The sequence below is a fragment of the Eucalyptus grandis genome, chromosome 7, assembly GCF_016545825.1.
Source record: "Eucalyptus grandis isolate ANBG69807.140 chromosome 7, ASM1654582v1, whole genome shotgun sequence".
NCBI classification, from domain to species: domain Eukaryota; kingdom Viridiplantae; phylum Streptophyta; class Magnoliopsida; order Myrtales; family Myrtaceae; genus Eucalyptus; species Eucalyptus grandis.
In genome coordinates, this window is record NC_052618.1 from 10,474,705 (window position 1) to 10,489,360 (window position 14,656).

At 38.9% G+C, this 14,656-nt stretch overlaps 1 protein-coding gene across 1 annotated transcript; it reads left to right on the forward strand.

The window, feature by feature from the left end:
- The first annotated feature begins 11,189 nt into the window (after positions 1-11,189).
- Positions 11,190-14,453, forward strand: LOC104455011 (probable LRR receptor-like serine/threonine-protein kinase At3g47570). Its single transcript, XM_039317426.1, has 2 exons — positions 11,190-12,606; positions 14,086-14,453. The coding sequence occupies exons 1-2, from the start codon at positions 11,190-11,192 to the stop codon at positions 14,451-14,453; spliced, it is 1,785 nt and encodes a 594-aa protein (XP_039173360.1).
- Positions 14,454-14,656: the final 203 nt, after the last annotated feature.

Here is a 14,656-nt window from a genome sequence, read left to right on the forward strand (position 1 = left end):
CCGCTACAGCCCGTCCACCCGTCTCGTGCCACTTTCAGCCCAACCGGCCTTCATCCAGCCTCCCTCAACCCACCAACTAAAACCAAAGTCCAACTCAAAGCCATGAGCTTCGAGGCCCATTTAGGACTGCTTCACAGCCTCGTAGGGTGCCCCTACTTTGGAGTATGTTGCTCACCTTCGCGTCCCCATCGTAGTGAACTTATTGGATTTCAAAACCGGTGAGTTTACTCACTAAACTCTGCTTAGGGATTTAATTATGCTTAAGGGTTGATTACTTTATGCTAATTATGGATTAGGTGGTTAGTTAGAACGGATTAGTGAATTAATTATTCGTTTATGCATGTTAGGTGGTTAGATTAGCGTAATTAGCAACTAGATAGGTTGTATTATTTATCTAGGTAGGTTTGCAAATTTTCCAAGCCCATTTCGGTATTTAATTAGGCTTTCTCGACCTAAGTTTGTATTTTTAGCATTTATTGGTATTTATTTAATTAAATATTTATTATTTTTCGAAAATTATATCGGGATAGCTAATGACCAGAATTTCGTGTTGATTGCAATGGTGTGTTTGGTTTATTTATTTGGATGCTAATTTGTGTTATTTGAATGATATTTGTAATTTTGGGAATTTATTCCAAAATTGGGTAATTTCGGTATTTAATTAGAAAATACCGGGCGTCGGTTTACAGCGCCAAAAATGTGTTTGTGAGCTATTATATTTAGTGGGATTTTATAAATGGGAAATTATTGTATTTTGGCTAAGGTCGACCGTGTACTCACACACAATTATTTTATCGGGAATAATAGATATTAAGTATCTTGCAGCTTTGGTGAGTATATTAAGTATTGCACAGCTTTAGTGAGCATTATCGGTATACTATATCAGCTTGTGGGCCTTGATATATCAGCTTCGGGTGAGTAGTATATTCTATTATCAGCTTTTGGTGAGCTATACTATCTATCTTCAGTTTAGGGTGAGCAGTCCTTGATGTGATCGAATTTTATAGATAGTATTGAATGGGTTGACCAAGAGATGGTATTGATAGTATATTCCTAGTCGAAGTTTAGAGGGTGAACTTGCTGAGACGTCGTCTCATCCTATTATGGGATAACATTTACAGGTCCTTAGATAGCTACACCTCCTGAGTGTTTTGGCTAGTCAAAAAAGGTCACCGAACAGCACTCTCAGAATTCCCTCCTTGGGAGCCAAGGAGCCTGGGTCTACGAACTCGTAAGATCCATTGTCTAGGTTGATGGGGGTCTATCCCGAAAGGTGCCACATCAATTCAAATCGTAGTATCGTTACGGGCAAGATGGATCCAGAGAAGACCCTCTTCTGGAGTCTAAGATTCCTAGATCAGTGCTAGAGATCACTTTTAGTGAGGGTATGGCTAACTCTCCAGGTGGTTTAGTGGTAAACTTGAGTCTTTCGAATCCAAAGTCCCCGGAGTATTCAATTGAAGATCTGTAGCCTTAGAGGATCTGTAGCCCTCTACCCTTTTTTTGTAGACTTGTACTTATAGATTAGTATTGTATATGACTTAGTCTGATATGTTTATAAGCGTGTTGTAGTTTGAAAATTTTATGGCCCTACTTCTCTATCCTATATTTATGTTGTTTGGGGATTTATTTATTTGCTTCCATGTGTGTATTAAAATGAATGGGTTGGCGATGTGTCCTGAGACGTCGCAATTTAATCGACCATCAAGAGATAGGCATGCGCTCGGAGGATTAGGGCGCGACATCCCTAGATTTAGTAGATTTAAGGGATTTGGAGTACAAGGCATTAAATGGGAAAAGATTTCTCTTGCTCTCTCTCCTTTCTCCCCTACCGTCAACTCTCTCTCTCTCTCACTCACTCTCACTCTCTCTCATTTTCTCACTTGGTTGCTCTCAAACTCACCCTCTCTCTCTCTATCTCTCTCTGCCTTAGCTAAAACCCTCACTCCATTTTCATCTCCATCTCAAGCTTGTTTTCTCTTCTTTTTTTTCTCTTGTTTTCCCTCTATGGCAATCGACCATCACCACCGACATTGAACCGCCCTCCACACTGCCGTTCCCATCACCTAGTTGAATTTTTGGAGATAAGGAGGCTGTTGTCCAACCTAGCCGCAGCCATCTCTCCCTCCTTTCTTTCACAGTTTGTTCCCCACGGAGCCCGAAGACCATCCACCTCTAAGCTGACCGCCGTGTCGCCACCCAAGCCAACCGACTAGCCCTCCTTGTGAGCTATTCGGTGCTGGTCCAACAGCCACAGCTACTGTACAACCTCACCAAACCTCCCTTGACGCTTTTTAAAGCTTAGATTTAGGTGTGAATGGCTTTTAGCCCTTGATTAGGGTTGTTGTTGCATTTAGGAAGTAGTTCATGGTGAGGTTAAGGTTAATAGTGCTTTGTTGAAGTGATAAGTGAGTTTTGAATGATAAGTGATCATAGGATTTCAATAGGTTATCTCAATAGGATATTGAATTTTTACCGATAAGCTATCAAGCTTTAGATAATAAGTTATAACGTTTTGGATGACAAGTGATCAAGTTTAGGACGATAATTTATCGAGTTTTGGGTGATAGGTTATCGAGCTTTTGATGATAAGTTATTGTGATAGGTTATCATTTTTGTCCAATAAATTATCAATATGTGATAAGTTATTGGTTTATGATGAGTGAAGTGTTATATGTTTTTATAATATGCCATAATAGGGTGATGGACTATCATGTGGTGTTATGTGAAGTGACAATGTGATAAGGCATATTATTAAAATATGTTATGGTATTATGATATGTTATATTAATAAAGATGAGTTGTTGGATAGTTTATAATGGCATGTGATAAGTGATTTTTATGACTTATGTTCAAATATGATGATTGATCCTACTTTGATGAGTGACCCATATGCCATTGAACTAATGAATAGGATGGTGCATTTATGTGATATAATATGAGGCAAGTGTATGACATGGTGGCATATGGCAAAGGTGGTTGCATATCGTATGGGCATTACATTGATTAATGAGAAAGATATGAAATGATTTGTGTGATAGTATGCCCGTGTGATCACCTAATGACCCTGATGCATTTCACGTAGGGTGTGAATCCATCCTGATACGTTTTACACGGGATGATGCCCAATTCAATTCGGATGCTCCTAAGTCAACAAGATGTCATTCGTGGATGGGTTTTGAAACGAAGCATGGTTACGCCGGATGACTACAAACCTTTGGATTGGCCTAGGGCCCTAAGTGACCGTAATAATCTAGACATATTTGTGTGGAAAGTGCATGAGATTTGTATGTGATCAAATCCGAATTATCACATGGCTTGTGCGCATAACTATACTATTTTGTGGATTCATATGATTGGCTCATGAGCATGGAAAGTATTATGTGAATTGCCTATGTGTTTATATTGATGGCCTTGATTAAGATGATTTGCTTTCATGTGAATAGTTAGGGTAAAACGAGAAAAACTTTGCTGTGTTTTGCCATTGATAGATAACTGGCATGTTTAGGGCATTTACAAGGAGAACGGCTTCCCTACGCGACGTTTAAAATGTTCACTTATTGAGTTTATCTCACTGTTGTTTGTTGAATGTTTATAGGCCCTAAGAATGGCTAAGCCTTTTCGCCAAATCCGAGTCGGACTTCTAGTAGAGCATAGCCAGGAGGTGACCAAGTATCCGGTAGGGGAGACCGATGCACATTACACGTGCTATGTCACCACCATCTGGATTGATGATGGACTACCTAACCTAATGGCTCACCGTTCATGGCGTGGTACTTCTGCATAGGGAATGAGAGCCACGGTCCCATTCGTGGTTTCAACAATCCACTAGGTGCCAGAGGCTCAAGGGGAGGCATCAGCTAGGATGCTATGGACATGGATGTTCTCGATGGAGAGGTGTTCGACCTTGAGCTCGACCATGAGATAATCACCAAGTTGGAGCCTTGAATATTTGAGCCCATAGCTGGTTAGGTGATAGTGGGGTAAGTAACACTTTTTGGAACCGCTCTCGTAGTACTAAAGGTGCTAGGTTTACCACAAACCCTTTTTGGTGAAGGTCATAGCTACGCATTTGGGCTAACAGGATGTGGCGAAGCTTAGATAGGTTTAAGCTGATGTGATTAACTTATGTGATTATGGCTTGTATTAGGTAATGACTACTTGATGCATGCATACAGGGATAGCCAAAAGCATATTTGATGATTGGTTTGAGATTTGTTTATGCTTCCGCTTGTGCATTTAATTATTTTGGTGATTGGATCGGCAATGCCTTCTAGGACGTCACAAACAAATGACCAAAATGGTAATTATGATGGGTGTGGGTTATCATGCGGCCATAATAGATCAGGGCGTGACATTTTCTGTTTATCTTTCCATTTTATCTATTATTTAGCTCAGCTTTTATTTTTCCTTTAAAAATTAAGACATTGCCCATGTGATTGGCACAATAAACTCCGGTAAGTGAGCTTGGCTCTTGCCAGAACCCGCTGGATTGGGTTTGGACATGGCCCCTAAAAGTTCAAACCAAACTTGTTAAGTAATCAATTCCAACTAAGTGTATCACATCACAGCATATTCAAATATGTTTTCGTCTATATTTAATGTTTTATCTCATAAAGCGTTCCCATCATATGAAATTGCATCTACCAGCTCTAAGAATGGATAGGACGATGTTTTTTTTAACCATAATTAACGTGGGGTTTTGGACTAGGCGCCCCTATTCCCTCCATCGTAGGGTAAGGGGTGAGCTAAAATAGCAAGTAATTGCATTAAAAAATTATAAAAATGATAACATAATACTAGGAGATAATTTGAATGGGAAATAAAAGTGCGAGGCTCACAATTTAATCGACCAATGGAAGCTTCACGAATCATTTAATAAAGAGGTTTGATGCATATTCGTAGTACAATTAGCATATATTTAACATCAATAAAGAAGGGACCATATAATATTGTCGGAATTTATTATCAAATTACTAATCATGGCTCAATATAGATATCTTACGCACGTATTTTATTTTTGGAACTCGCTTTCATGCAAAAATAAGTCAAAAAATTGATGTTGCATCAACTTGACTACTCGAGCAAGATGTTTCAGCTTTTGGCGCTTGACTCATAATTGACTCGGACTATAAACGTATGAAAAGCCAAAAGAAAAAAAAAATCAAAATTATGGGAGAAAACTTTGACCCAAGACACGACAGATGTAAATGGAATTTTGTGGAAAGCGAGAAAAGAGTTTCGAGATAAGAATATGACTGCTCAATCCTCTCGTGATTGACGGAGAATATAAGGCACTAATTTGTTCAATCTCTCGTCGTCGGTCTTCATCCACAAGGACTTCGTACAATACAAGGCACCAATATTAATATTACTTTCTCTCCCCTCAACTTTTTAAAGGTGTGTCCTATCAAACAATATTATGTTATAGATTCGTATTAATATACCAAACCACAAGGTAGATTATAAGTGAATAATAAGCCATTTTCAATAATTAAAAACAATAGACCATATTACTTTCTTTTTTTTCGGTCCTACTCTAATCCTAATCTAACACTCATATTTATGAAACATTTTTATGTGTTTGACGTTTCTCTTTCTTGTTTTTGTTGTCCAAATGAAAACTAGCGAGATGCTAATATATGGATGACACTACATGTACTTAGACTTTACTCGAATTCACTAAATGAAATGATTCGCAATGTGGCATGCACTCGTGTCATCAAATAAGTGTGGTATTAGCATTGGAATGAAATTTGTCAAACGGCGGAAAGAGATAAATTGGGCAAGATCAATTCAAGGAAATTTAGTTTTCTATTCCACCATCATTTCTTCTCAAAATTACACAGAGTGCTTTCAAGCATCGGGAGCTGCCATTCAAGTTTGCCTGACAATCGTTGAAGGAATTGTCATTCAAGTTTGCCATTAAAGAACGGGTAGGCCTGTTTCAAGGGACTGCATTTTCTTCTTCGAAGAGGCGCGGGCTGAGATTTAGGGCTCTCCCTTGTTCTTTTTCAGGCGGGTCTGCACCCTTAGCCGCAGCATCTTTGGGAGGTCGGCCCTCGCTAGCCTTGCCCAAGGCCAGTGAGGCCAACCCTCGCCAATTGTGGCCTTTGACTAATTGCCGGAGTTGGGCGACCAGCTAGAGGGAAAAAAAAAAAAGGAAAAAGTATTAAAAAAAAGGAAAAAAAAAGAAAAAGAAATTGAAAACATAAAAAAATTCACAAAATTATTTGAAAATAAATAAAATTTATCGACGTCGGCACTGGGTATGTCACGTAGGATGGTTAGCGTCCACGTCGGCGAATTCCGGCCAAAATTCGTCGGATTGACTCAATTGACAAAAGGTAAAAATGTTTATGACTCAATTAGTAAAGTTGAAAGGTTTATGATTCCCTATCCCCGTCATTTCCAAGGCAGCAGTTTAAGTCCTGCTCAAGACCGCTGTTTAGAAAGTATACGAGTGTTGAAAGAGTGAAGTCTGGGGACAAGGGAAAACGTGAGGAATGGGATCTCTATGCCGCATTAAATAAGTTCGCAAGCAAGGGACACGCCGAAGACCCACCTTTCCAGCTAAATCCAACACGAGGACCCTTAAATTGACTATAACATCCGTGGTCCGCAAGCAACGACTGACAAGGCCCGGACTCCATAAAACCTACAAACGTTGTTGAGCATGCTATTCAAGAAATGATAAATGATAGGTATTGGACTCCAATTGACCCTACATTAAAAAAGCGAAAAATCGACTAGCAATTTTACAACGGATGCCTAAAATTTAATTATAAGTGTGGAGCAGCAAATGAATGGCTTGGTTGAGTTTGGAGGATCAGCTGGAAATGGGTGAACTCATTAAAACTTATTTCTTCCATAATGACTCTATATTCAACCTGACCCATCAACATTTATACCCACCGGTTTAACCAGCTTAATTATTTTAATAATAATATATGTTAGTTGAGTAAAATCTAACACCAAATCAAAAAAAGAAAAATTACCAAATTGCAACCATGTTGGCAAAAAAGAAGAAGCAGATCTGAACTTCATTAAACAAAAAAAACAAAAAATCATCTCATTCGCAAATCTGCAACAGCTCTAACGTCCGACATTGAGCTGTCAGGCTCTTGGATCGTTGTTCTGGTCAAGCCGTGGCCGAGCATGCGTGCTTGTGCGCTAGAGCGTACGATCACGAGCTCAAGGCCAACTCTTGGTTTCGTGCTTGGCCGTGAGTTCGCAGTCAATTGAACACCAAGCTCGATCCACTAGTTACATGACTATTTCGATCCAATCCAAAGAGCTGTAACTTCGAGCCAAGGTTGCTGCGCTTACTTCAGACCACGTTGCCAACGAAGTTCATTGTTGTGGGAAATATTGCCGACACCAACAGCCACTGTGCGCGGCTCCATTTTCTTTTTTTCCAGTACTGGCCATACCATATAGGATAGTTGACGTCTACATCAACAACTTCCAACCAACTTTGGTCGGATGGACTTAATTGACAAAAAGTGCAAAGGTTTAGTACTCAATCAGTATAATTAAAATGTTTAGAACTGAATTTGCAGAAACACAATAGGTGTAGGACTTTTTAGGTAATTTACCCGGATTTAATGTAAATTGTTAATACATTTGGCATTTCTATAACCTCAATTAAGAGGGCACCAAATAATGTTTTCGGTGGTCTAATTTTTTTATTTGTTCAAAAGTGATCAGGTCTAATTAAGTGTATCTGATCAAATCAAATTCAGATATATATATGTTTTCCCCTATATTTGATGTTTTATCTTATGGAGCGTTCGCGTCGTATGAAATTGCAACTACCAGCTCTAAGAATGGGATAGGACGAGGCCTTTTGATCATAATTAACGCGGGATTGGGACTAGGCGCCCCCTATTCCCTCCATCCTAGGGCTAGGAGTGAGCTCAACTAGCAAGTAATTGGATTAAAAGTTAATTAAAAAAGAACGATGCGATAATACATTAGGAGATAATTTGAATGGGAAATACAAGTGTGAGGACTCAAAACAAGCTTGTGGGTTTCATTCAATCGACCAATGGAAACTTCACAAATCATTTAATAAAGAGGATTTAATGCATATTCCTAGTACATTTAGCTTTTCTTTAACCTCAATCAAGAAGGCACCATATAATATTTTCAGAAGTTATCATCAAATTTTTAATCGTGACCCAAAATAAATATATTACTCATACATATATAATATTTTTGGAACGCGCTTTCCAACAAACGTAAGTTAGAAAAAAAAAATTGAGATTGCATCAAGCTTGACCACTTGAGCTTACTGTTTCAGCTTTTGGTGCTTGACCTATAATTGACTTGGACTTTAAACCAATTTCGTGCGAAAAGCCAAAAGAAACAATCAACAGCAAGGGAGAAAACTTTAACCAAAGACATGACAGATGTAAAAGGAATTTTGTGGAATAAGAGAAAAGAGTTTTAAAATAACTTCACCTTTTTATAAGTCTCGCGTCCATATAAAGAGTCGACGGTGGCACTTTTTGTCAAGGATATGAAAGCTTCATTCCTACTCGATCCTCTCGTGATTGACGGCGAATTATAAGGCACCAATTTGTTCATTCTTCAGTCTTTGGTCTTCGTCTCCATGGACTTCATAGAATACGAGGCACCAATATTGATATTGCTTTTTCTCCCCTCAACTTTATAACGGAGTGTCCTAATGGACAATGCTATCTTATAGATTAGTATTGATATACCAAACCACATGGCAGATCAAAAGTGAATAATAAGCCATATTCGATAATTAATGACAATATGCCACGTCACTTATTACACCAAATTTATGAAACATTCTTAGTGTTTTCGACATTTCTCTTTCTTGTTTTGGTTGTAAACGTGAAAACTAGCGAGACGTTGATAAATGAATGACACCACTACATGTACGAAGACTTTACTCAAATGTTCTAAATGAAATGGTGTGTAGTGCGGTATGCACCCATGTCACCAAATAAGTGTGGAATCAGCATTACTATGGAGTTTGTGAAAAGGAGAAAAGAGATAAATTGAGTAAGATCAATTTAAGGAAATTTACTTTTCTATTCCACCATCATTTCTTCTTAAAATTACACAAAGTGCTCTCACGCATTACTGGGAGCCTCCATTCAAATTTGACTAACAATCATTGAAGTAATTCAATGATGCATATAGCGCATTGCCTTTACAAGATTCAACGAATAACTCCCAAGGGGTGGGACTTTGTCCCAAGTGACATTTTATGTATTGACGGTTTGGTTCTGTTGAAGATAAATATCCAAGTTTAACTGACGGAGCAAACAGTAGTCAAGACTCCACTCAAGGCGTACATTATCCTGAAGGAGACCTACTGCTCAAGTCTCTATTTTATATCCCCGCGCAAGTGGACTCTCTCTTTAGCGAAGAAAAATAGGGGACGCACCAGTGACGCTCTCTTTTATCGCACAGAGTTCTAAAAACGGTGGATCTTGTGACGTGAGTCGCACGATGAGTTGTTCTATCAATAACTACTGTGAGTTTAGACGTAATCAAGGCGTGGAAGACACTCAAACTTACAAGCAATTATAACACTCGAACTTGCGAGCAATTATAACTCTATGGTTCTCCGAGTATCAGTGGATTATAGCTGCTTACTCTTCCAGTTGCGTAGGTATCAATTTTCGGAAAGAATCATGTAAATCTCAAAAATTCTTTATTGTTTCTCGTTTATTTCTCCTGTGATTCCGCATTAATTAATTGCAAGATTTGTTAGTTTCCACATTATTCACAATAATTTATTCAGTCTTCGATCTTCAGTCTTCAGGAGAGAGAAAGTTTATGGAACTTTCCATGATGGAGTTAATCAATAATTGATTTGTGCATAGAGCGGAGGTTTATAAATTCAGCTCAAATTGAAAGTGGATCACAAGACGAGATGAGGAAACAACTGTTTCTTATTCTCAACTCTATTCTCTTGTGGTGGTGGAGCTCAATCACAATCTTTGTAGCATACTCGCAAAACCAAACAGATCGGCTCACGTTAGCCTCCTTCAAAAATGGAATAAACGAAGACCCATTCGGAGTCTTGAGCTCTTGGAATGATTCTACTCATCATTGTGAGTGGCAAGGTGTTTTGTGCAGCAAAAGACATCCTGGGAGGGTCACATCCCTGGTCCTTAGATCACAAGGCTTGAAAGGCTTCCTATCTCCTCAAGTAGGTAACCTCTCTTTTCTAAGGGTTATAATTCTGCAGAACAACAGCTTCCATGGCGAAATCCCACCACAAATCAGCAACTTGCTTCACCTACGTGTTCTTTTTCTTAGTAACAACTCATTTGGCGGGCCGATACCGTCCAATCTTTCCCGCTGCTCGAACCTCGAGATCCTGAATCTCATAGATAACCAACTTGTGGGGGGAATTCATTCCCATCTTGGTTCTTTAACAAGACTTAAATTCTTGGGCTTGACTCGGAACAGTCTTCTAGGTCCTATTCCTCGTTCGATTGGAAACCTTTCGCTGCTAGACCATCTCTCACTGGCAAAGAACGTGTTAAGTGGAGAAATACCTGCAGAATTGTCCAGACTCAAGAAATTGACATTTTTCCAACTAGCTCTCAACAAACTAACCGGTGAGGTTCCAGCAGGGATTTTAAACATCTCGACCTTTTTTTATTCGATGTTCGTTATAACCAGTTGTCGGGAAGCTTTTCAATGATGTCGGCACCACTTCTCCTTCTCTCCAAATATTTGGTGGCAGTAATAACTTGTTCACTGGGATGATTCCGTCAACGTTAACGAATGCCACAGGTCTTAGGTTACTCGCTCTTTCCATGAACAATTTCCATGGGCCAATACCGAAAAATTTAGGAAGGCTAAAGGGCCTTTTCTTGATTTCATTTGCTAGTAACCACTTGCAGGATGACTTGAGTTTTATTTCTTCTTTAGTTAATTGTTCCAACTTAGATACTCTTAGTATGAATAGGAACTTGATTCACGGATCGTTGCCGAGATCCATCTCCAATCTCTCCACCAGCATTAAGCGAATTTCTTTTGGAAAGAATCGGATCCAAGGATCTATTCCTTTAGCCCTCGGAAATCTCTTCAACTTGTCTTATCTGAGTTTAAGGTATAATTTTCTCACTGATTGCATTCCTCATTCCATCGGAGCACTTTCCAACTTGCAGAGCCTTTTCTTAGGCGGTAACATGTTTACTGGAGAGATACCGTCTTTGATTGGTAACATTACGTCGTTAAATTTGCTTGACCTTTCCGATAACATTTTCCAAGGCTACATACCGCAAAGTCTTGGCAACTGCAAGCAATTAATTTCACTTGATCTTTCGAACAATAACCTAATTGGCTCAATTCCTGTCGAAATCGTGGGTCTTTCTTCCCTGTCGATCCTCTTTAGCTTAGCAAATAATAATTTAAGTGGATCTCTTCCATTGCAAGTTGGATCTTTAAAGAATCTTGGCATAATAGATTTGTCTTACAACGGATTGACCGGCTTAATTCCAACGTCCATCAGCGAGTGCTTGGTATTGGAGAAACTTTACTTAGAAGCTAATTCTTTTCATGGTCAAATCCCCGAAGCTTTTCGCCCATTACGAGGTCTACAAAAGTTGGACCTTTCCAATAATAATTTTTCTGGTCCAATCCCGAGCTTTCTCGCAGAGCTCACGCTACTCATGTACTTGAATTTGTCCTTCAATCAACTAGAAGGACAAGTTCCAAAGGGTGGACTTTTTCTTAATGTAAGTTCTGTATCCATTTATGGAAATACAGAACTCTGTGGAGGTGTTCCCGGTCTGAAGCTTCCTCTTTGCAAATCACCAAGCTCTACGAAGTCTTCTTCAACCAAGGCTAGAGTAATATATGTGGTAGCTGGCAGTTTGTTATGTTTAGCTTTGTTGTTCCTATGTCTGTCTATCTTTTATCGCAAAAAGAAGCAGACAACAACCAATGCCTCCACTTCATTATCTTTCGAGAACCAATTCTTGAGGATTTCTTATGAAGAACTCCTGAGAGCGACTAACAGATTCTCTGAGACCAATTTGATTGGTAAAGGGGGATATGGCACAGTTTATAAGGGGATTCTTGATGGAGGTGCCACGGTGGCGACGAAGGTGCTCAATCTAATGCAAAGAGGTGCTTCAAGGAGCTTTATCTCTGAATGTCGAACTCTAGGAACCATTAGACATCGAAATCTCGTGAAGATACTAAGTGTCTGTTCGGGCGTGGACTTTTGTGGCAATGACTTCAAAGCTCTAATATATGAGTTCATGGCTAATGAGAGCTTGGAGGAGTGGCTGCACCCTGGAACTATAGGACAAGATGATGAGTGTAGCGAATCGAGAAATCTGAGACTAGTGCAAAGATTAAATATCGCCATTGACATAGCTACTGCAATCGAATATCTACACAAGAGTTGCTACCCAACCATCGTCCATGGAGATCTGAAGCCGAGTAATGTGCTTCTAGACAATAACATGATGGCTCGAGTTGGAGATTTCGGACTTGCAAAGATCATTTCAACAGTGTCTATGGAAGCCATAGAAGTTCAAGACCAAGGTAGTTCAACTTCAACCGCAGTCAGAGGATCCATTGGCTATGTGCCTCCTGGTATGAAACTGTCATATTTTCTTGATTAGTTTTTATTTGATTGCGATAGTAATATGTGAGTGCCAAAAGTTTGACTAAACAATTATTCTTGATGTTATGTTATGATTTGTATGCTCTGACACCTCTTTCTCACAACTCAATTCCTCTTTCTGCTAATAATAGCTTTCACAGAAAAAGAAAATACATATCTTTTTGTACAAAAAGGTTAATAGTAGCTTGCCCTAATTGTATTTTAAATTAAGATGAGAATAAACCATCGTAATTTTGATCAATGAGTGGAAAATTTTTAGACAAAACTTGTGAATCCATGTGAATAAATAGATTAAGCCTATCGTATCATCTCATATTTATATTTCTTTCTATAATCTGTATTTTGTCTCATATCACGTTCATGCCATTAAAACAGATTAATCTATTTTGGAATATTATGACTTAAGGTCTTAACAATAAGTAATTTTTCCTTTACGGCAGACCCTTTCATGACCAATAATTTAATATTAGAAAAATATATTAGATGACATGACATTTATGCCAGAAACCGTTGGAGGATACACTAATTCACAACACGGTGGGCTCTACCCAACTATCACTTTCCCTAGACTTATTGGTTAAAGCATATTAAGACAAATTTACGCATTTACAAGTATAAATCCATCACCGTCAACAAATCACTCTAAGTCTCTTCTTCCCCTCCCCCCACCGTGTTCATTTTTTTCCTGTTCTTCTAGGCATTTTCTTCTCATCTTTGCATAAAAGAAAGTGCGGTATAGGTATTAAACATAATTTGTATCACGAAAATGACGAGCCTCATGTGGATCCCATATGTTTCCAGTTAAAAAAACAACTATTCAAATTTAGTTAACACATAGACTTCTGCCAAGGCCTTAACCCAACACATTTTCTTCTTTTTCTATTTTCACCCGTATCCTACTAGAGGACAAATCCACTTTTGATGTTTAGGCAATTTGTGTAGCAAACATGTGACAACTTTGGTTACACTTAGTAGTTTTGGAGAAGAAGAGTTTATATGTTGTTAACTAACCTTTGGTGCACTTTATGAATTCTAAAATCCTATTTCTCTACCGTTGATGCATTTATCAATGGTTAATGCTCTTTATAAGAGTTCACACGACAGGCGCTAAACATCAGCCATATACAATAAACTAAACAAAAATTAAACAGGTAGAAATGAAAGCAAAAAACTAGTAGGGGGCTTTGGGACCCTCTGCCTTGCTCTGGCAGAGGATCCCTTGGCCTCTGCCATGCATAGGGGGCCCGATTGTGAAGTGAGTGGGGGCTTGCAAGCCATCTCTCTATGTTGGGCGCAATAGGCGCGATCCCTCACAATTTTCTTTGGCAAGCTCTTGCAAATGGACATCAAGCAAAATCCCATGTGACTTAGAAGCTTTTTCTAAACAATTGACTTCAAGAAAAAAAAGTGTATGTTTGTTCCTATTAATGTCTTGATGAAATTTTCAGAGTATGGCATGGGACATAAGGTTTCCACACTTGGGGATGCATACAGTTATGGCATTCTATTATTGGAGATGTTCACAGGAAAGAGACCCACTGAAGAGGCCTTTGGACACCATCTTAACCTCCACAACTTCATTCGAATGGCTCTTCCGGATCGAGCAATGGACATTGTAGACTTAAGGCTTTGGAGTGAAGCTAGTGATCGACAACAAGAGATGAAAATCAGAGATTGCATTATCTCTGTATTCGAAGTTGGAGTCGCATGTTCGGTGGAATCACCACCAAATCGGATGGACATGACTGAGGCAATAAGGAAATTACACTCGATCAAGGTGAGTTATGAAACCGAAGAGAGGATAACAGGTATGTAGCTAAGTCAGTTTTCTCATTTTGTCTTGGAAATTTTTCACTAGTAGTGAAAATCATTGTGTAAAGGCAGTGCTAGCAAATTTACATCAATGTCTCCCTAAATAGTCTGCCTACCCATACCTATTATGTGTGTTTTTTATTATTACATTTTGTAATCGTGGAAAGTGGATGTATGGAGTTAAGTCTACCTATTTCCACCAAGTAA